The sequence below is a fragment of the Lissotriton helveticus genome, chromosome 6 (genome assembly GCF_964261635.1).
Source record: "Lissotriton helveticus chromosome 6, aLisHel1.1, whole genome shotgun sequence".
Classification (NCBI taxonomy): Eukaryota; Metazoa; Chordata; class Amphibia; order Caudata; family Salamandridae; genus Lissotriton; species Lissotriton helveticus.
This window is the reverse complement of record NC_136067.1, coordinates 744,171,291-744,194,571: the sequence shown is the minus strand read 5'-3', so window position 1 is coordinate 744,194,571 and position 23,281 is coordinate 744,171,291. Positions and strand designations below refer to the sequence as shown.

At 41.5% G+C, this 23,281-nt stretch overlaps 1 protein-coding gene across 1 annotated transcript in view; it reads left to right on the top strand.

Annotated features, from left to right (window-relative positions):
- The window catches only part of MANEA (mannosidase endo-alpha), a 300,577-nt gene extending 277,647 nt beyond the window's left edge, over positions 1-22,930 (top strand). The window contains exon 5 of the mRNA XM_078648240.1: positions 20,501-22,930. Coding sequence (XP_078504366.1) covers positions 20,501-21,137 — 637 coding nt within the window. The 3' untranslated portion in view covers positions 21,138-22,930. The remainder of the gene's footprint in view (positions 1-20,500) is intronic.
- The last annotated feature ends 351 nt before the right edge of the window (positions 22,931-23,281 follow it).

Sequence of the window (23,281 nt, the reverse complement as noted above, 5' to 3'; positions counted from 1 at the left end):
CCAGATCTCTGTACTGGGGTGAATGTATGACATTGTTCTGCATTCTGTCTATCAACTGTTGTTTTTGCAACTTTCTGAAAGTGGCATTTATAATGTAATATTTTAAAAGCCACCCTCAACCTTAACCCCTCCCATGCTCAAGACGAGCTCAGCTCGTCATGAATCACGGTGGCCGTGTGCTCATGACAAGCTGAGCTCGTCATAACGGCCTCAACGCTCGCAATCAGGGCTAATTTCCCCCGCTGTGCTGAGCATTCTAAAAAAACAGGTGTGGCTTGACGAGCTTAGCTCATCATGAGCACACGGCCACCGTGGCTCATGACGAGCACGGGGTGCTGTGCGCGCCCCACGCCCCCCAGCACAGCGGGGGAATTAGCCCTGCAGGCAAGGGGTTAAAGAGGTTTTTAAATTGCAATTCAAAGCAGTGGAATATTTTTTTTCTAGCTGCTACCAATTCCATTTCAGCATTTCATTGTAAGGACATGTTCGCCAATAATTTATACATGTCCTACTTTTGAATATCTGTACCCTGCCTTTATGGTCAATAAGGCCTACTTAGGAGTGACTTATTAATACTTAAAAGGAAGGTGTAGGCCTGACAAAAGGGGTTGAATTTGCGGTATAGAACTGCCACGGGAAGGTTGCCTGTGTGCTGCTACCATACCGGGCTGTGCGGAACCATAGTCTCTCATGTGTAGTCTGCACCTGTGTGCACTTGTCTGTGTGTAACCAGCCCAGCGTCCCTTACCCTAGCTAGGCAATCTTAAAATCCGCACAATGGTGGTAAAGATGCGCAGTTCAATTTACCATGACATTTCTAGGACTGAGACTCTGGTAGGAAGACTCCTCAACAATAGAGGCCCAAAACAAGATGGTCAATAAGCAAAAAATCTGGGCATACTAAATGGGCAGAATCCATTTGCAACAGTAGGACATACCTTTTCATTGGAAACATTTGACACCACCATATCCTATTTAAATTGACAAGTTAATGTTTGTTCAGCTTGTTTGGGAGTGCTAGAGTTTACATTGCCAGCATCAGAGACTTTTTGGAAAATATTTTTGCTTGTTTCTGTAATCCGATCTCATGAAGATACAGATCATCCATTCTCTTTCTCTGGTAATGGCATTGTATTTGTTGGCCCAAGGTATATTTGCAGTGTGCTTGCACCTCAAAGTGAAGTTATTTAAGCAAATGGTTTGACCTCTGTGTCACTGCTTGATTTTGATATAAATGTAAAAGGTTTGGTAATTGCTAAAGGGATGTGATGGAAGAAGTTACATCTGAACCTACAATGTTCCCCATATCAGCCTGGCCTTGAATATGTAGGTGGGCATTTCCAATGAAGACATAATTAGAGGGATAAAGCAGAATGATGTCTTCACTTGATTGATTGATTGATTGATTGATTTATATTAGCAAGTAAATCATCTGTTGCCAATAACAGTGTCCTTTTGAACTTCAACATGTTTTGCATACCTGTAACCTTGTTAGCATAGCAGTCAATGATCATTTGATCATTCTGATTTCGAATCGCTTGGGTGAAGAAGGAATCTTTTTTAGTTGTGTAAACTGTTTGGAAAGACAGTGTTCTTAATGATTTTTCTCAACCATTGTAGCTAATCCAGTTGTTTAATTGGTGTTCATAGTGTGCCTCATTATACCTGTAAAGTAATTTGTATTGCATTGCATTGGGTCTTTATAACCTGAATCTCAGAGGTTGTAAGGAATAGCGAACAGCCCTTCAACATGTCAGTGTCACCTATGCAAACAGGTCGGTTAGGTTACGCGTCGCTGATTTTAATTTTTACTTTTGTCTGCAAATGGTATGTGCATGATGGAGGATGTCCGCTGCCTACAGGGCTCGACAAATCCACTCGCCCGCTCGCATTTGCGAGGGAGAATGGATAAGGACGAGCTATTTTTATGTCCTACTCGCCCTTTCTGGCGAGTAGGAAGACAAACTTACTTTTGTCCTAAGTGACAAGATAACAAGATTTAAAGGCACTTTTATAGCTCACCAAAGGATTGAGCAATAAAGATGCCATTAAATCTTGGTAACTTGTCACTTTTGCTCCATTTTCAGAGACAGGGGTCAAGTAGGTTGCAGTTGGGTCGAGGGGATTTTCCAAGTTACTAGACCTGCAGGACTAGTACAATTTTTCAGATTTGTCGAGCCCTGGACTACAAAAAACACAAACCCAATCCTACTTCTTCCTTGCCTTTTTTTCGACTTAAGGGTTCTTTTAGGACCTTCATATAGTTGTTTGCCGGGGGAACCCTGTAGAATATGTTCCTTGTTATCAGTAAAAAGGCATAGGTCCCTGAATTGCTTCCTGAGAAGAGAGGTTTCATATACTTCTCTCAGGAGGGGAACTCTATCCCAGCCTGGTTGGCTGGATTTCTAAAATTGCAAAGATGCATTAGCTGGTTGGTAATGGGCAGGCTTCCAAGTACCTGAATTCGGAAATATAAGGTGAAGCTGCCTTCCAACTTGTTAAATATTGTTTGTCCTCACCTGCATGGACCATGCCACCTCTAGAGTGTACTCTTCACAACGTTGTAGCTATGAGCAAGCCTGAAGGCCATGCTGAAGCACAACTGCCTGCCCTGATGCTGATATTGCCTGTATAGAAACTACAAGACAGCCTAAGGATTACAGAGATGTGGATACCTTACCCAGGAACGGCAGATGTGTGGTAGACAGCACTACCTAAAAAACGTTTATCAATGATTTTCTTGCTACCGTATTAGTATCTTTGTGAAAAGCTACTACATGGTCTACTGAAGATACCATTCATAGGTTGTAATCTGGTGATTAAAGTGTCCGATCATTCCAGTCAGAATTTGCATCCTAGTTTGCGATCCTATGGCACCTCATAGGTGGTACATCTAGGAGGATCTCCCTTGGATCTTAATGGGATGATCTCCATATGGTTGAGCTCCACTCCTAGGCTGATGTGTGGTAGGAAGGGGTGAATGCCTGGGATGATCTTCTTTCTTGACTATTCTTCTCTGAACCTCATGTATTGACACTAAGGATGTCAGGCCTTCACCTGTTTAAAAAAACTGAAACTTGTGCAGATGCTTATCTTCTCTTTCTGGAGGAGAAGTGGGCTAATGTACAAATGTATTGGCTGGTATGGCAGTTTTGACATATAGTGATTGTGATGCTTCTGGAGTACCTCCGTATTGTCAAGCGAAAGGGAAGCAGTGCTGCCCTCCGAAGCTGGGATATGTATTAGCTGGTCGACTGAAGGCTCTGATGGGATAGGAGAAGATGCCAGCACTTTATCCCTTTTCTAAGTTCTTTGGTATGATAAGCCACATTTTCTCTTCCAATGGTGGGGCAGTCCTTACCATCAAGCTGGTCATTGATATCAACTGGTGGCTCAATATCAAACAAAGTTGCTGCATAGCTCTCGACATTGAGGTGAGAAATGTTTGATGTTGAGTGCTTCAGCATCAATTGCCAGTGCGAACAACTTGGATGCCAAGGTTCGGGGTTAACATTGTGCCGCTGTATGATTCGGTCCTTTGATGCTAAGGATAAGTCAACATCTCTTTAGCACCCTGTGAGGATGAAGACCCTTTACAAGCCGGATGAGAGCATTTTGCAGAGCCCCTAAAGCAAATCCATTAATTAACCATTAGTGTTGTGTAATACATTTTCAGACTGATGCACCAGTCACTCACTAATGGTATGAGAATATGAAAAGAAGGTAATTCTTACTTTGGTATTCTCCTCATTCATTTCCCCCATCCCAGGAAGGACATTTGTCCAGGAGAAAAATCAAGAAAAAGTTCTCTGAGTTAGAAGTGGTGTGAATGGCCCAAAATAACTTTATCAGTTCATACATCCAACCAAGACCATTAAACAAAGACTGTGTATTTTTCTTAATGACCTTGTTAAATCTCTCAACCAGATCATTGCCTTTGGGATGCTACAGTGATGTTCAGCCATGTTTGATGCCCAAATAAAAAAAAAAACTTGAACTGCCTTGACACAAACTGGGACTCATTATCACTCACAATTTCCCCAGGAATTCCCTCCATCAAAAATGTCTCCAAAAATTAAATAATCTTAGTAGTAGTTATAAAGTCCACAAATGTCACCTCAGGCCACCTCGAAAAATAATCTATCACTACAATACCATATTTTTTGTGAACCTCACAGGCAACAATAGGCCCTATGATGTCAACGGCCAACTTTGATCAAGTCTATTTGGTACCGATACAGAGTCTACCTCACTTGGCACCTTGACTTGGGACTTCTCACTCACAGCACAACTCAAACCCTGTCTCACAAAGTGTTTGACTGATCTATCAGGCCACCAAAGGAAAACTTGGATCCTCTGTTTTTATGGCTCGCATTCTAATGTGTGCCATTCATGTGTCAACTCTACTACCTTATCCTGCAAAGATGTTTCAACCAAAAGCACACCCTAACATCTCAAACAGTTATTGAGAATGTAAAGTTCCCCTGGCACGTCTAAAAGCACCAACTTCAAAATAGGCCAAACTTTACCTACAAAGTTAATGACCTCTTTCAACACGTCATCTTTAGCAAGCGCATGAAACCATTCTTGTTCAGTCTTAGCACTGTTATGGCAACTCCAATTTTATTATATCACAATCACACACTCTATCTCATCATTCAAGGGTAAACAAAATACAGTCGGCTAAACTATTCTTTACATCAGGATTATATTCCATGAGTTAATCAAATTCCTGTAATCTATATTGCTTCATAGCTATTCTAGGTATGATCATGCCAGCTCCCAAAGTGGTAAACAAATCTATCAAAGGTTTATGATCAACCTGAATCACGAACTTTGAGCCCCACAGATAATGACAGAAATGATTCACACACCAGCAACATGCAAATGCATCACTTTTAATGACAGAATAAAAGACTCAGCACATCACAAAGCAAAACTGGCAAATGCTACAGCTTCGTCTTTTCAATTCCTCATCTGTAACCAACAGCTCCTAGCCTATACTGGCTGTCATCAGTTGTAGGAAAGTGCCTTTTATGACATGGTTAGCCCCACCTTTTGCTTGATGCCTGTTGTGATTTTGAACTGTAAGTGCACTGGGTCCCTGCTAACCAGGTTCCCGATGCCAGATCTCTGTCCCAAAACTTTACCACAAGTGGCACAACTTTAGCCACCCCTGTAAGTATCTTGTAAATGATACCCCTGGTACATAGGGCATGGGTACTATAGAGCGTCCACTGGGGTTGCAGATCGAATTGTTCCACCCCAGAGACCCCTCTCCAAGAACATGCAAATTTCCACTGCAGGCTTCGTGTCTTGGTGCAGAGAAAACTAAAGAGTCAACAAGGCACACAGCCCTGTGTGCCATGCGCTCATACACTGCATGAGATATATGTAAGCCACCCCTACAGCAGCCTTACAGCCCTAAGGCAGAGTGCACTATATCCCATTTGTGGACATATCTGCTTAAGCAGATATGGCCCTGCAATATCTGACCCATTCTTGGATATTGTAAGTGCACAGTGAGGCCATAGAGAGTACATGGGCTGGATAATTGTCATTACGAGATCCCTAGCTTCATGATGGCTTCACTATACCCTAAGATGTTTGGTACCAAACATCGTTTCTTAATAAATCCTCACTGATGCAAGTGCTGGATTTATTAATAAATGCACTCATGAGACCCTTCAGAGGGTCCCCAGAAACTCTACAAAGCACTTGTGTGGTCTCGGACTAGTCATTTCCAGCCTGACACCACCAGACATGTTTCTGACCTCATGGGGTGTGAGCCCGTTCTCTCAGAGGCTAGACGCAAACCCTACTGTAGGTGGAGGAGCTTCACACCTCCTCCAGGCTGGAATGGTCTGTCAGAGCGGGAAGCCCAGGTTTTCCCAAATAGTGGGGGATGGCAACCCCCCTGTCCTGCTCCATATTTGGCAGTAGGACAGGTGGGAAAATTAGTTAGATGAGGAGGAGTGTCCACATTCAGCCAGCACCACCCCCAAGGTGTGGCTGGTGATGTGGACCCCTCTTAAAAATTAACTATCTTGAGATGGTGTGAAAACAACCTGTCAGGGCTAGGGCAGTGCCCTTCCTACAGGAAGTGGTCACTTACATGGTTGAGACACCCTTAAAGTAGGTAGCTTACTACCTGTCTCCCCCTTCAGTGCCCGAAAGTTATTATTTAGGTGGCGTCCCTGTAACTTGATCCTCAGATTCAACGGATAGGAAGAAGAGCTGCTGCCCGAGAGCTGAAGCCCTGAGCTGCAGAGAAAATTTGTGCCAAACCCTGCCTGCTGCCTCAAGGACTCAGCAATTGTGGTAGTGCACTCTCGTCCTGAACCTGTGAAGACTCCAAGAACCACGGAGGTCTTCCAGCCTTTGATAAATTAGCAATAACCTCCCTTGGAGTAAAGGTATCACATTCCCCCTCACACCGCAGGCACCAATCCCACTGAGTCTGGTTTGTCGACTTGCTGCTCGCCGGCGACTTTGATGAAGCACTCGAACCAGAAGAGGCACATCTGCTCCGGAGAGATAGATCTGTCTCTCGCCAAATTTGGAGACACCAGGACCTCTCAGAGCTGCACCGTACCAATTCCCGGGGTACCGGACCCCCTTCAGGAAACAGCGAGGGGAAGAGTCTGTGCTGGACTCCCAACTGCCCTAGAAGCAAGCACCTATTGAAGGACTTCGAGACCCACGTCGTGAGTGGCCCAGCTGTCCTGAAATCGCCTGTCCAAGGTGCCTGCTCCTAACCGCGAGGACATCTTGATGCACGACATCTTGCTCTGCACCCAGTCTGACCAGACCTGGTAACGATGATCCAGCTGTGATCCCAAGGTCCTAAAACCCCTGCGACCTCCTCCCTCGAGTGGGGCCCACTGGACTTACCTTTAATTCCTCCTGTGCACTGCCTTTTCAAGTGGTCCCCTCCATCATAGCCAACCAGCTACCAACACTGTCAGCACTGTTCTCCCGGCTGAATCCGAGATGCTCCAAGTCTTCTGCTACTTTAACATTGGACCTGGTCCTGCTATCGACCTAAAATGAGGTGAACTTCGGGAAAGCATTGCCTGATTTTATATGCATTTTTCTGCTTTTCCCTATTGAGTTCAATGTTGCGGAATTGTGCATAATAGTGATATATTTTGCAAACTCTTAAAAATTGTTCCTTTGAAAGTACTTACTGTAAATCAGAGTTCTTGGTCTTAAAAATTACGTAAAAGCAATACTATCTTTATAAATTGTTTTCCGGTTTATTTTTGAGTTTGTGTGTCGTGTATTGTGCCTGTGAGTACAACCAATGCTTAGCACTACCCTCTGATAAGACTAACTGCTCACCCACTCTACTACAAATAGAGCATTAGTATTATCTACTTTTGCCTCTGTAAACCAATAAGGGACTCACTGGATTCTCTGCAGTATCCTTCGTTTAAGTACACCACATATAGCGTCAGTTTCCTACATTGGTCATGATGATAAAAGGATCATTTGTGCCAAAAGGTTTGAGGAAAATGGCAGTGCTAATGTCCTCTTCAATTTGGTGGATCGCCCACATAGATGTGTGTTCCGCTCACTCTGGAATAAAGCAGGAATAAAATTCCATCAAAGCAATAAAGAACTGCAGTTGATCTTTTATAATGGACTCAAGATCTTTCACAATAACCCTTCATCAATATTGCACTTCTCTTCCTTGGGTGTATTTCCCCTTTCTTCTAGAGTAGGAAGGACTTGAACAACTCTCCTGTCATGATCTACCTTGTTCTTAGCCTAAATCAATCAAAAGATTATTTTGGAAGCATTTTACAACATTCACACGATGGGAGCCCAAAAGGCATGTGTTTAAAATGAACACATTCTTATGGGCACAAATGTTGGCAAATGACGTGAATCATCATGGAGGGCCACCTGACAATATGCCAAAAAAAGCCATATCTAAGGTAGTAAAAACCTTGCATCCTTGTTCTGTGTCAGCATCTCTGTTATATTAGGTAAGGGATGTCTGTCCACTCAAAATTCAGCATTCAAGTCTCTCAAGTCTACACACATTTTCAAGGATCCATTCGGTCTGCGGGTCAACACTGCAGGCGACAACCACTCCGAGCACTCTATATGTTCAATTATGCCTTGAAAGTACAACTTGTCACATTCTTTGCACAACTTTTCTCTTGCCATAGTGGCTCTCTTCTAACTTTGTGAACCACTCCAGTCTATTCAGCTTCAATTGAATTGTGTGCTTAAAACCTTTACATTTTTCCCAAGATATCAGTAGAGACTCTTGGAAACTATGACTCCCATTCAGAATATTGCACAGCCCACACCAGCACACAATCTTTTTTGAGAAGAACTTCATCATGATTGTTGTTATCCAAGACTATTTCCAAATTGCATTGTTACAACCACCCCAACATAGATGATCCTTGTTTAGTAACATAAACAGTGGCACCAGTGTGGTTCACTTTAAAATATACCATTGTGTCAAACTCGCCTTACACTTCAGTGAGTTTGCCACCATATGCTACACGCCATACAGATGATTCTCTCAGCTTAACCCCTCTGAATTATTCCCAGTCTCAACACGCCCATCGAGGGAAATGGAGATCCAGAATCGGCCAGCATGTTTACCATATTCTCACCCACACCAATCGAACAATACAGTCTACGAATAGTAGTCAAATTCATTTTGTACATTGAATTATCATTCATCTACACTCCCTCCATCAGCACAACACCTCACTGTCAGAATTATTATTATTGAAGTTTGTAAAGCGCACGGCTACCTCCAACGGAAATGTCCCGGTGCTAGCATCACATACTTCCTAAGGGAAAAAGAGACCAGGTTGGACTGTTGGCTCTTGGGAAGGCCGAATAGCCAGGTTTTTAATGCTTTCCTGAACACGGATTCCGTGTCGATTTTTCTCAGATGGTTAGGCATGGAATTCCATAAGGTAGCAGTTTTCACAGAGAAAGCACGGCCACCGATCCTTGCCTTCGCAAAACTGGGAATAACCAAAAGATTCTGACCATTAGATCTGAGTGACCTGGATTGACTATATTTCAGAAGTCAACCTGGCTGCCGCTTTTTGGATGAGGTGTAGTCTCTTAATCAAGTACTCCGGAAGACCAATGTAGAGGCTATTTGCATAGTCAAGTAGAGGAGTGACTAATGCATGCACTACTGACTTCCTACAATCCATGGGCAGGAAGTGAAGGAATCTTCACAGAGGCTTCAGTTTCCAGAAGCACGGAGAGGAGACCTGAGCAATGTGTGCCTTGTCAGTAAGTTGGGAGTCAAACTTGAACCCTTGGTTCCTGGCAGAGGGAACTGGTAGCGGAGGCGAATTTGATTCAGTCGGCCACCACAGTGCTGATCGGGGTTTAGTAGGTTGATTAAAAAATAAGACCTCTGTCTTATCGGTGTTTAATTTTAGGAAGCTGTCCGTCATCCATGATGAGGTGTTTATAAGACACTTTCTAAAATTGGCGAAAGCTGTCTTGTGTTTTCTAAAATGGAACACCAGTTGTGTGTCATCTGCATACGAGACAACCTTCACCCCACATTGCTCGACAATTGCCGTGAGGGGAGTCAAATAAATATTAAAAAGTGTGGGGCTCAGAGCTGAGCCCAGAGGAACACCACACATCAGGGGTCTGACACTAGAGACATGGGGATGTAAAGAGTCACTTGTTAAAAGCAACCCTCAAGAAATTAACAGAACCATGACAAAACAGTTCCTGTTACTCCTAAATGATGGAGTCTATTCAGGAGGATCCTGTGTGACACCGTGTCAAAGGCTGCGGACGAATCCAACAGCACCAACATAGCACAGTTTCCCTGATCTAAGGTTCACGGATCGATTCGGCCACTTCAAGTAAAGCTGTCTCCATACTGTAACCCAACCTAAATCCAGACTGAGAATCATGAAGATGGTTGTTCGATTCTAGGAAGTCTGAGAGTTGTCTCTGGATTTCTTTTTCAAGAATGTCGGCTGGGAGGAGTGATCTAGGCCTGAAATGTTTTAGCTCTGCTGGGTCACCATCCTCTTTCTTGAGGATAGGCTGGACATAAGCTTTTTTCCAGCTAGTTGGAAAAATCCCAGTCTCAAGTGAAGAGTTCCAGATAGGATTCAATATGACAGTAAGCCAGGGGGCTAATAACTTAAAAAATGTTGCCGGGCGAGGGTCCAGCGGGGAGCCTAATTTTATTTTATTTCGTTCTCCCAGTGACGCTTCCATCCCAAATGGGCAGAGAGCCGACCATATATCTAATGGGGAATGGGTTACCATATCGGATAATCCCGATAATGGAAAAGAGGAATGCATAGTTAAAAAAAATTATTCTGGTAGAAGGTAGCTAAATCTTCACAGAGAGCCAAAGATGGGGGGATAGTGCTCTTCAGGGCTTGTGGTTTCATAAAACCTTGGACTATCTTAATAACGTCTTTTGCTGATCAAAATCAAAATGTTCAGCTCTAGTTTTAACATCATCAATTACATTTACAATTTTGGATTACCTTTTTCATGATCTACACACTTTGGAAAAACGTCCCTGTTTACTACAATTACACATCGTGTCAACAGTAGGACCACAAGTACGTGATTGTTACAGCCACAGCAATAGCAAACCATTTTCAACTCAGAATATTTTTGTCTTTCTAAATTTTGGAACAATTGTCCACCACCTTAACTTCAGGACCACCAGATTTCTTGGAAATAGACATCACTGCCACGTATGATGCTATACTATCTATCACCGTAGCTATTTCTATACCTTTATTTCAAGTTAAATTAGCAGTGATAAGAAGCATTTCTTGTATCTACTTATTATTGCGTGCTTCACAATCAGTTCTCTAATTAATTTATCCTCGAAGGTTTACTACTCGCAAGTCGAAATGAGAACAGGTAATTCACCCATAAAACTTGTTATGGTATTCACCCAGCAACTGATGACTCATGTAAAACTTGTGTCTCTCCAAAGTAATACTATTATGCAGTTTAAAACAAGAGTCTAGCATCTGTATGGCAGAACTGTACTCACCCACAGCATCACCTTCTTGAAAAACAGTCTGGCACACCACACACTTCACATACTTCTTTCTGCCCTCATACACCATACAGTGATGAAGCAGGGCATTTTTTGTAATAGGTGTCTCCTTCAATAGCATCAATATACAGTTCAAAACTTTAATTTCACTGATCCAAATGAATATCAGGGAGACCAGGTGTTAGAAATGGGTATCTCTAGTTTGCAATGGTTTGCACCTTTGTCCAAGTAGGGACCCTTGCTTCTATTCCGGGTAAGGGAGTTACGCCCTTGACATGAGCAGACAGGCTTATCTCAGAGGTCGTCTGTAAAGCATTTATTAGACACATATAGTAATACCGTGAAAGCACAACAAATCGATGCCACCCCAGTTTAGAAAAATAGAAAATCTTTATCTAAACAAAACAAGACCAAGACGACCAAAATCCACAATACATATCACCAAAAATAGGTTTTTCACAAAAATAAACCTTATAGCAACAAATAGCCCCGTGGTAGCTTGACATGAGCAGACAGGCTTATCTCAGAGGACGTGTGTAAAGCATTTGTTAGACACATATAGTAATACCGTGAAAGCACAACAAATCGATGCCACACCAGTTTAGAAAAATAGAAAATCTTTATCTAAACAAAACAAGACCAAGACAACAAAAATCCACAATACATATCACCAAAAATAGGTTATTCACAAAAATAAACCTTATAGCAACAAATGGCTCCACCTGAGGCTATTACGACATCATGGCTACTGATAATCCAAAAGCACAGCGCCGACCAGGAGGTGCAATGCGCCAGGGCCGGAGTCACAGGACCCCGAACAAAAAGTTCCTTTCAAACGAAGAAAACAAAGACAGTACACATCGTCGGGGAGGTGATTTTTCCTTTGCATCGGGCGGCGTTGGTTCCTTATGACCACAGGGGAGATGAGGCATTAATTCCTTACTGCGATACAGGGAAGGTGAGGCGTCTGCTTACAGTTGCAAGAGAAGTGATGTCACGGTGGCGTTGAGGAGTCGGTTTCTTACGACGATGCAGAGTCGATGGATTTAAGAGGTCACCCTTGTCTGGTATCTGTTTCGCTATGATGAAGCACTGGCATCGGTGTGGTCGGGACTTTGGCACGAGTCAGGATGGTGCATCGTGATCATCACAATTGGAGCCCTCTGCTCTGGTGCAGGCAGAAGCCTCAGTGACAGCGTCAGATTCGGTACGTTGCGGCATCAGCAAGCGTCGGGCTATGGTGTAAGTGAGGGCAAGTGTGTCGTGCCCTTCACAAGAATTGCCCACTGCTTTGTTGAAGGTTGCGTCATCGCTCGCCAGCATCAGTGTTGCTGCTTCCCTCTGTGACAGCCGAAACAGCAGTTCCAGGTGCAAGAGGACAGAGGATTTAAGTCTTTGTGTTCCGGAGACTTGAGAACAGGAGGCAAGGTCTAGATTAAGCCTTTGGAGATCTTCTAGCAGAATACCAAGCACACAGCAAAGTCTTGGTCCTCTCCTTGGCAGAAACAGCCACTGCAGGCCAACACCACACAGTAAAAGGGCAGTGCTTCTCCTTCAGTGTTCCCAGCTCTTCTTCTTGACAGAGGTTCCTCTTGAGTCCAGAAGTAATCTAAAGGCCTGGGGTCTGGACCCCAATATTGATACTCAATTTTTCTTTGCTCTCTTGTGGCAGAGAGGCTCTGTGTTCAGTACAAGCCAGTCCTGTCCTCTATGGCACAGCTTCCTGGCAGGAGGTGGAGACAGCATTGTTCAAGGCAGACCAGGAAAATGAAGGTTCAGGGAAATCTCCTCCCTCTACTCTAAATGCAACGCAGGTCTATTTAGCCCAGCCCTGACTAATCTGGGAAAGGTATGACACACTTCAACCCCCCTCCCTTCCCCCAGTGGCTGTCTGACTGTCTGGTTTTGGAGTGACAGGGGCTGAGGATGTGGATTCTCTTCAATCAACAAACCAGCAGAGGCACACAGGATGGTTAAGCAAGAAAATAGCCACTTTCTAAAAGGGTATTCTCTAACATACAATATAAAAATCAACTTTACTAAAGGATGCATTTTTATATTCTGACTTCAGGCTATTAAACTCCATCTTTCAATCTTGTCCCCAAAAGAGGTTATACTTGTAAAATGTTACAAAGTATTCCCCATTCTATCCTATGGGGCAGATAGCCTTTCAATGGTGAAAAAAGAAATACACTGTATTTCACTCTCAGGAAATGTCTCACACACCTGTACATGCCCTACCTTTCACATTCACTGCACCCTGCCCACAGGGGACCTTGGGCATACCTATGGGAGACCTACATGTAATAAAAGGTGAGGTTAGGGGATGCACTTACCAGATCAACATGGAAGTAGAGACTGCATGCAAACACTGCAGTGGCAGTTCTGAGACCCCTTTGAAAGGCTGCATGTGTGAGTGGCACAACCAATGCTACAGGCCCACTAGCAGCATTTGACTTACAGGCCCTGGGCACTTAGTATTAAGTCAAGCAAGGCAATCATGGAAACGCCCATCCATAAACATAGTTTATAGGGAGAGCATATGCACATTAGCACTGATCAGCAGTTTAAAGTGCCCATAGTCCTAAAAACAACAAAAACAGGGTAAAAAAATAGAAGGCCAAAAATTATGGGGATTAATCCGCTGAAAAAGGAAGATGGTGAGATAATGTTCTGCATCTCTGTCACACAGGAGTTGCTGATCTCCACAATGACACCTCAAACATAGTAAAATAACAATTTATAAGGTGAAATAATGAAATCTGTTCCTACAAGGAAACCCCACCTTACACACTTCAAAACCTATATATATATATATATATATATATATATATATATATATATATATATATATATATATATTTATATATATTATTCATTTAAAACCCAAAGACCGGAGGTGCTGCCAATAAAACGTATCCCGCCCCAATTTACTCTTTTTTTTTTTCTCCACGAACAATGATATTGCATGCTCTCTCTGAGTGAAAAGATCGTGGCGGAAATTACCAATGAAACCAAAGCTTAAAAACATGTGGGCATTCCCTATGAAGAGCCCTGAAGGCAATGCACAGGGCCTTAAACTGTATACGCTTCTCAAAAGGTAACCAATGAGAAGCTGAAGGGCAGCTGAGACTGATTCTGTTTTGGGTATGCCTAGTCACAGGCGAACAGCTGAGTTCTGTAGGGCCTGTAGCTTGTTTAGACTTTTTTTTCTTATATTTACAAAAAGAGCGTTTGCATAGTCAATTTTTGAAAGTATCAGACCAAAAGTTGCTGTTTTTTGCAGGTCCTTCGGAATGAAAGGAAAGATGTTACATAAGAGTTTCATCGTAAAGAAGGAGGCAGATGGGATTGAATTCACATGCAGTTTGAAGGTCAGATGGTTATCAAATATAACTCAAAGAGTTTTTATCTTTGTGGCTGGCAACAGAAGTTGTCCAAGTTCAGGTAGCCACAAGTCTTGGGACCAAAAGGAAGTATCCTTCCCAAAGAGCAGCTCCTCCGTCTTGCCTGAGTTCAACTTTCAGCAGTTTTGGGCCATCCATTTTCCGATCTCCTGCATACAGTTCTAAAAGCGCTTTGCTGTCTCTGAAATATTAGATGATACTCTGATAACCTAATCGGTTCAAGTTCGCGCTATAGAAAACTCTAAAAATAAATAAAAATAAATAAAATACAGAGATCACTAATTGTTTGTCACCTGCAAAGATAACTGCCAAGAAGCAAAATGATCTAATGAGTTAGGCCAAAGAGGCCCCACAGATGTTAGAAAGGGTCAGGCTAAAAGATGAACCCTGGTAGATGCTGCAAGGGAGAGAGAAGGATGGGAATTTGAAATTATCAGCTGCAACAAACTGGATTCTCTCTGACAGAAATTATTTGACTAAAGCAAGAGCTTTATCTTTTACACAAATATCATCAAGTCTATTCAGCAGGATTTGGTGGTTTACGGTGGCAAATGCCGCTGAGACGTCTAATAAGACCAGCACTGCACTACACCCTACATCCAGTATCCATATAATCTGTTCCGAGGCACTTCGGTGCTATGATGTTTCCTAAATCCAAATTAGTAAGGGTCTAGGTGGTTCCGATCGTCGATGAAAGCTGTCAACTGTGAGTTAGGAGCTTTTTTAATTATTTTCGCCGGAAGGGGCAATCTGGAAATGGGACGGTAGTTCCCAGGATCTAAAGAATTTACGTTAGCCCATATTCTCCCTTTTATCAAAAAAGCTATCATCCAGGCACTGGGGAATTTTCCTGACCTATTCATAAGATTACACATTTCTGTTAAGTGGTCTGAAATAGTGTCAGCTGCTAAATGAGTGGTTTTCAGTGGGTATGATCCTGCGGAGAACCTGACTGTTTGTAGGAGGATGGTTTTGTCCTGGGAAAGTTCAGCAAAAGAGGTTAAATGGACCTTACATTCATTATTATTTAGGACCTTTTTCAATTATTTTCAAAGGAAGGGGCAATCTGGAAATGGGATGGTAGTACCCAGGATCTAAAGAATTTAAGTTTGCTTTTTTGATTAAAGGGAGAATATGGGCTATCTTCCAGGTACTGTGGAATTTTGCTGACCTAATCATAAGATTACAAATTTCTGTTAAGTGGTCTGAAATAGTATCCACTACTAAATGGGCGGTTTTCGGTGGGCATGGATCCCGCAGAGAAACTGACTTTGTTTGAGGCATGGTTTTAGTTTGGTCCTGGGAAAGTTCAGCAAAATAGGTTAAATGGACCTTACATTCATTATTAATAGTTTGGGAGTCACTGTGACATTCATTAATTTTAATTTGGGAGTCGTTGTGATCAGCCTAAAGATTAGAGGAGAAAAGATTAAAAACCGACTTGACCTTATTTTGGAAAAAGGAGGCCAGTGAATTACAAAAAAATGATCCATTCCCTGAAACCCCTTTCAGGAGGTTTATATAGCTGTTTAACAGTTGTGAAAAGTTCTTTTGTAGAATTTTTGGCTGCTTCTATCTTTTGAGTGAAGTATTTGGATTTTTCTTTAAAAATCAAATTTTTGTATGAGGCTAAAATAAGCGTATAACTTTAATATCTGAGTGCTCCTATCGATTCCTCCATTTTCTTTCCTGCCTACGACATGCTTGTTTAAGCACTCTTAGGTTTTCTTTGGACCAAGGTTCAGGGGCGGTGTCCCAGTTTCTCCTTTTCTCCTAGGGGGTTTGACAGGTGCAATTCTTTCTGCAGAGTTCTCCAACCAACCCTGATCTAGATTATCTGCTGTATCAGGATCTGAGTTTATGCAAGGCTGTGTTTCTTATAAGATAGTGTCTAGTTCTCTCTCCTTTATCAGATGCCAATTATGTGAGAGCCTTACTGGATGAATACTGGATTGTAGAAAAGTAGACTCTGTTTGACCCTATCCGCACCGGTTTCGTTTGTGCTATGACTGCCTTTGATTGATCTGCCCTTAAGATGAAGATCTTCTACCGTTTCTAATGTAGCCATATAAAAATACCAGCATTTGATACTGTTGATTTTGAACATCTTAGTACTGTTAGGGGGTTGTAGTGTGTTTAATATAGTCTCCTAAAGCTAAAATACAGGTCTGTACATTCATCTGGTCACTAGGCTTAATGTTTTAATCATTTCTGCAAACTCAAACTGCTGAAGTGTACAACTTGAGTTAAATATTGCAAACATGGTGATGTATTATTGATCCGGTTTATAAAACCCAGATTGATTTAAGGAGAATAATTCACTCTTAGTTGTGCAGATATATTTGCCACATCAGCTCACAGGTCAGCGCTGTGGTGTTAATTTAATATTTACTTTATTGTTTGCAATTTCTTAATTTTTCAGGATCCTTTACTCTTTGAACATTTTTGATGCTCTTTCTCCTTGCGTCTTGTACCAAAAATTATGTGTTCGGAAGCACTTAAATGTTTCCTACACTTTCTTTTATCTTAAAACATGTTGATAGGAGATGAGAGGTGGTCTTTTGTGTTTTTTTGCTGAACTTAGAACTTCTAGAACTGTATTTAAATTCCTGCTTCTCCTGTGACTAACACATATTTGATTGTGGGTAAATCACTTATCTTCCTGTGAAATGTGTGATCTAATGTCAATATGTGAAACTGTACATTGTGGTGTCTAGTACAGACCCACTTACATGCTCCTTCCTCCCTTTCCATCACTCTGTGATTTCTGTAATCTGGTTTATACCAAATCCCAGATATTCAATGCTAATTTACATATTGCACATCCTGTATTAAATGCTCTTGTGTCTTCAAATATTCTATTCAAAGTTATCTGCCCTTCTATGATGATAGTTACGGCCTACTTAAAATAGTTCAAAGCAAAAATTGAAATAATGTTTGAGCAACCAAATTATTAATTTGAGAGGAAGTGGCCCCACCAACTTAAAAAATTAACTTTTTCTAGGTTGCTTCACAGTTCACTGTAAAAACTCCTCTCAAACCCCAGGGGCAATGGACAAGCATCGGGCCCAGTGAAATGCATGATAGGTACAAGCCGTAACATACAGCATTAAGTTCATGACGTTCACAATAGAATTCTCAAACCAGTTTAAGGGGGGAAAAAGACACATTTAATAAGGAAAATGACAATAAATGGTTCAATAAAAATAAGGAATCCCCTAATATAACCTTTTAAAAGTTTTAGAGTAAAAAATGGCAAGGATAAATAATGGGCCAATCAATTAAGTTTCATAGCTAACTGGGACCAAGGAGCGATTTTTGACACACCGTAGTAGAGCTGAGTTTGCGTAAGTTTGTAGGTCACTGTAGTCAAAAGGGTTTTATTTAGCTTTTTTTACAGACATCACACTCCTCCAATAGGGCACTATAAGATGCTGAACTTATTCAATGTTGCATACTTTAAATTCAGGCTCCAGGTTAGGCCTTTAGTTTTGGTGCGAAAAGCACTAAGTGGAGCAATACTAAATGTATTAATTATGGCTATTGTTTTACCACTAGGATTCATTTGTCACCTAACCAGGACCCAAGTCAATTTCTGCAATGGGGCAATGTAGAATATTTGATATCAGTGAAGGGGTCCCCATGTTAGGGTGCGTTGTTTTGACACGGATACAATAGCCTCGAAAACCCTAGAAAAGTCTGAGTGAGCCTAGCTGGTATTCCTTAGCTAAAGCGGTGACAATTTTCCTGCAGATCTTTGGTGCTTTGTCGTGATCCTGAAGTAGGTAAAAAAAATTACAAAGTCCCACCTTTTGATGATGCTGAAAAAGTCACTCTGGGTCCCTCACAAAACTTCCATGGAAAGCTCCTAGTATATTTCCAGACAGGACAGCCACTCAATTTGGCAGCTGGCTATTTCATTTAGGTTACAGCCCTTCTAGACCCTTTTCTGTAGCTGAAGCAATTAAACGGAGGCAGGCTGCAGAAGCTTTGAGAGCACTTCCGGTCTGTGTTCAAGTGGAGAGTAGCCGACATTTTTGGCATTTTCATCGACAGATAAGTCAGGACTTCTTCTTTCTTGTTGGGAGTTATCCTGGCTCAAGAATGTTCTGATGAGCAGGTTGAGTTATGGCATTTGCATTCACTGCACTAGCTACTTATTGGTGATCTTTCTAGGCCTTATTACCGGAACCTTACCTTGCAACTGCCATCCATCCTACTTTTGCACAATTTCTTCTCTTGCTTTGATGCACATTATCCTAGAAGCCTTGTCCCAAAATGCCAGATTGGACTCTCCAGAGCTTCTAGTCCCCTTCCCTGTTCTATGTATATTAGGTAGCACCCCTTGTTCCTGATCCAGAAACGGGTTTCTCCTATGCTGGCAGCAGAGGTGCATGTCTAAATGGGCTCTCTTAAAGAAAGGCATCAGTCACGTAAGCCTCCCCTTGACAGCATCTTATCAAAGGCCAGAGTCCAGCCTCGTACTTTCGATTGCCACCTATTTCTCTCCACTCATAAGCTCACGCTCCCGATAATTGACTAGCCATTGCCACTCCACCATCTTCCTTCTCTCACAAGCAGTCCCATTGACAAAGGAAATGTTCACGACACTAAGTACATAATCACTGTCAGACTTGGACATCCATTAGAACTGAATTATTATACCCTGGGGTATCCAGGCAGCACAAATGGTGTTTTTTTTTAAATGTACCTTTTCTTATATGTTAGCAAAACCAATATAAATGATTGAGCTAGAGCTTTTATTAAAACAATATATATTTTTTTAATTTAAAATAATGCATCTTCAAAGAAAAGTAGCACTTTACCTGTATGGTGAAAAACATATTTGGGAGCTGATCACTGGGGTGACGTATTTCTCTCAAGTATTGAGCTCATTGACACTTCGCACCCAAGCCTGTGGAATGCATGCACAATTTGGGACGATATATCTAATGCATAACAGTAGGTTTTTCTACATGGCTTAGAACTTTCCTCTGATGGGTTACTGCAGGTTTGAGGCTTCAGCTAGCCTAGCCACAACGGTGCACTTGGAGCTATGCCTTTCCAGTCCTACATGTGGATGGTGTACACTGCAGCCCACATGTATCATCCAAGTCCCCTGCCGCTGTTGTGCTATCTGTGTTAACTTACTTTCGCATTCAGGAAAAGGAAAATAAGCAATGTGGGTGTAATCAAATTCTCTGTGTTTATAGAGACAGAGCACATGCACCATGAGACAGAATGATAATGTCGCAGTACACTGAAGCAAAATAGCAGTAACAAGCAATCTGAAAAATTGGAAGGACCCCTCAAAAATATGTCCTTTCTCACATAGTGCAATCACTTAGTTTTACCTTAATTTAATCAGTATTTCCACTCGCAGTCTTGAATGGCATGAATTTCTTATTAAATTACAGCTATATAACTCTATGCAAATTATTAATCTGAATGTCCTCGTTTTATATTGTACTTCAATTGTACAGGATTACACTGACCTAAACAGTGAAGAAGACATGTTCCTTTTTGTGCAGTGGTATCATTTGACCTTGAACCATTTGTCTACTGTCTTAGGTGGCAGTAAGGTGTTATGGATGAGGGGGAAAGCTGCTGAGGGGGGGGTGGCGATGGGTGTGTGTATGTGTGTGTGTGTCTGTCTGTCTGTCTCTCTTTGTCTGTCTCTGTCTGTCTGTCTGTCTCCGTCTGTCTGTTTCTGTCAGTCTCTGTCTGTCTGTCTCTGTCTGTCTGTCTCTCTAGTTTGGTGAGTTTGTGTACCTGCATGTGTGCTTGTCCCATACTCGCCTTCCCAATTATTAATATGCTGCGGTGTCTGTTATAGACAATAGAGTTTGAAAACTGTTAAAATTCAAGTGGACATTTACCATCGTGCTTTTGTCTCTCAATCTACTTGGTTTACCAGATGATGAAATGTAATAGAACAAATGACATGATGTAGTGTAGTAAAGTGAAAGCATTGCATATGATTTTTAATGTCTGCCAACTATAGTAACGCTGAAACACTAAAACCATTTTATTTAATGTTTTGCAGATATGGAAGCCATCCTGCTTTTTACAGGCACACAACCAACACTGGTAGAAATGTTCCTATATTTTATATTTATGATTCCTACACAACCATTCCTGAAACGTGGGCAAATTTGTTGACCGTGTCTGGATCTCAGAGCATTCGCAATACCCCATATGATGGAATTTTCCTTGCACTACTTGTGGAAGAAAAACACAAAATGGAAATACACAGGAGTGGTTTTGATGGCATGTATACCTACTTCGCCACAAATGGCTTCTCCTATGGATCTTCACATCAAAATTGGTCAGGTTTAAAAGCTTTCTGCAACAGTAAGAACTTAATGTTTGTGCCTAGTGTGGGACCAGGATATATAGACACAAGCATCCGACCTTGGAATAGCCAGAACACACGAAATCGGGTAAACGGAAAATATTATGAAACTGCCCTAAATGCGGCTTTTCTAATACGTCCTGATATTATTTCCATCACTTCTTTTAATGAATGGCATGAAGGAACTCAGATTGAAAAAGCTGTTCCCAAGAAAGTTGGACAAATTACCTATCAGGACTACCTGCCACACAAACCAGATGTTTATCTGGAGCTTACGCGCAAGTGGGCCAAGAAGTACAGCAAGGATAAAGAACAGTGGCTTATGTAAAATACTTAAATTTAAGTGGTACTTTTGAAGTCTGCCACCATTTCTTGCACTGTTTTGAGCCACATACTGCAAACAACTGTTAAGCCATGTTGTTAAATTGCCACAGACTTTTAACTGGAAAACATATTGCTTTGTGAGTGAATGAGGACTGAGTGAACTGTCTAGTAGAACACTGGCATGTTAATAGCTTATCAGAACTCTCTGGTCTGGGTGGAAGGCTGAGTGCAGCAGACCTATAAAGGAGAGACTGGGGATGTATTTGGAGGTGGGGAAGGGAGTCCAGTACTTCTCAGTCCGTCCGAAGAATTACTTTTCTAGAAAAGGAGTGATCGTTGCCTTCTTTATTTTCAAAGACTCGAATTTAAGGAAAGTGTGCCCAACCTTAGAACGTGATTCTGTAAAGGCATTCTACTTCTTTCTTGAGGGTCTTCTTGGTTTTTGTTAGACAGTGTTTTAGAGCATGAGTTTAATAGAGTGCATTGCGTTGTACTCGGTTAAGCACTTTTTGATTTGACTATCTGTTTTGTGGGTGTGTATAGGTATGACCGCATGGGGCATTGTCACCTTCTCCCATAATCGGATGAGAAAGAATCCATGTATTTTTGAATGTATGTCCCCTGAGCGTGTGCGCCCAAATGCTTTTGTTGAAGACAGTCTTACCAAGCTATAATACCCTGATTCCCCTTACAAGAACTTCAGTTCCCAGCAAACACAATGATAATACAACCTTGGGGCAATAATATTGTTTTGTTTCCATAATTCACATTGCAGAATGTAAATAAGTACACATTTATGTCTATAACAGGCTTTAAATAACCTCGAGGTTCTTTGTTGAATCACAGGGGACTGTTTTTCTTTGTGTGGACCTCCAGCAAACACACAACATTCACGTGTCATGGTTCAGTTTGATCCCTAACTAAGCCCACTTGCATTAAAAATACCACACCTTACATCAGACACATCTGCAGTTGTGTCAAGTAAAATCTTTTGTACCTCAGTAGATTATAATCCCTATATAGTGACATACAAACACATTAATATCCACTGAGCTCCATGGGAATTTTTTTTATTGCACAATATTTTTGTTGCCACTATAGATTGCAACAAGAACATTTAAGTATCTGTTCTACCCACCTAAAACTTCAAACCCACTGCCCCTTTAAAAATTGTTCAATATTATAATGGTTTTATTGACTTGTTTTAACGTTAACTTTTTGCCAGTCCCTTTTTCCGCCTCCCGGGTGTCGTCATTCTTTTCTGGTCTTGAGGAAGAGATTACCACCTTTAAAAACTTCTTACATGCATAATATGTAGATTAAGGATTGGTCTTTACACTAAAGCAGGATTTTCTAACATTGCACAAAAGAGTCGATGTTTCTGAATCTCAGTCTACACCCTTTGGTACTTTGTTGACCTCTAGCCCCTGAGATTGAGTGTCAATGACTCTTGTACAACAACCTAGGAATTTGCACCCTAGTGCCCGAAGTCCCTACCCTAATCAAGGTGATGACTTCCCGCTTTGAGTAAAGGGCATTTTCAATTATTAGTATCGTTTCCTCAGGAACTAAAAATGAAAAGAAGAATCTGCTCATTAAATAAAATATCGCACTTTGTGTTTCCTGCTTAACGTGATGCACTATGAGGGGGAATGTTCTTGCTCTGGACTGGACATTAAATACACCCATGATGAATTTGTTAAAAGAAAGAATTCAAAATTGCTGAGCTGATGATACTTGGTCACACACTGGTTACCCCGTACCGCTGCTTTCATGATTAAAATGTTAACCACTTTCCTTCTTGTGTACGTACGTTCTTTAGTTTTCTTGTCTATTGGCTTTACAGTACGTGATTCACATAAAAAAGGATGAACACAATGGGAGTTGAACTCGATCAATAATATTTGTTTTATTCAGGCAGTGTTTTCGATACAATCTTATACAATCTGGTGCTTTTGTCTGAAACATTACAAGAATTAACATTTAAGCATAATTGCAAAAGTAAAATACAGGTAGGTTCACAAAATGTAATTTATGAATACACATTACAAAAACATGTTCAGTGTGGGTATTAAACTTAATAAAAAGTTATGCAGCATACGTTCCTCCCGTAGCTAATGGTATGTGGGACATCATACCTGAATCTAA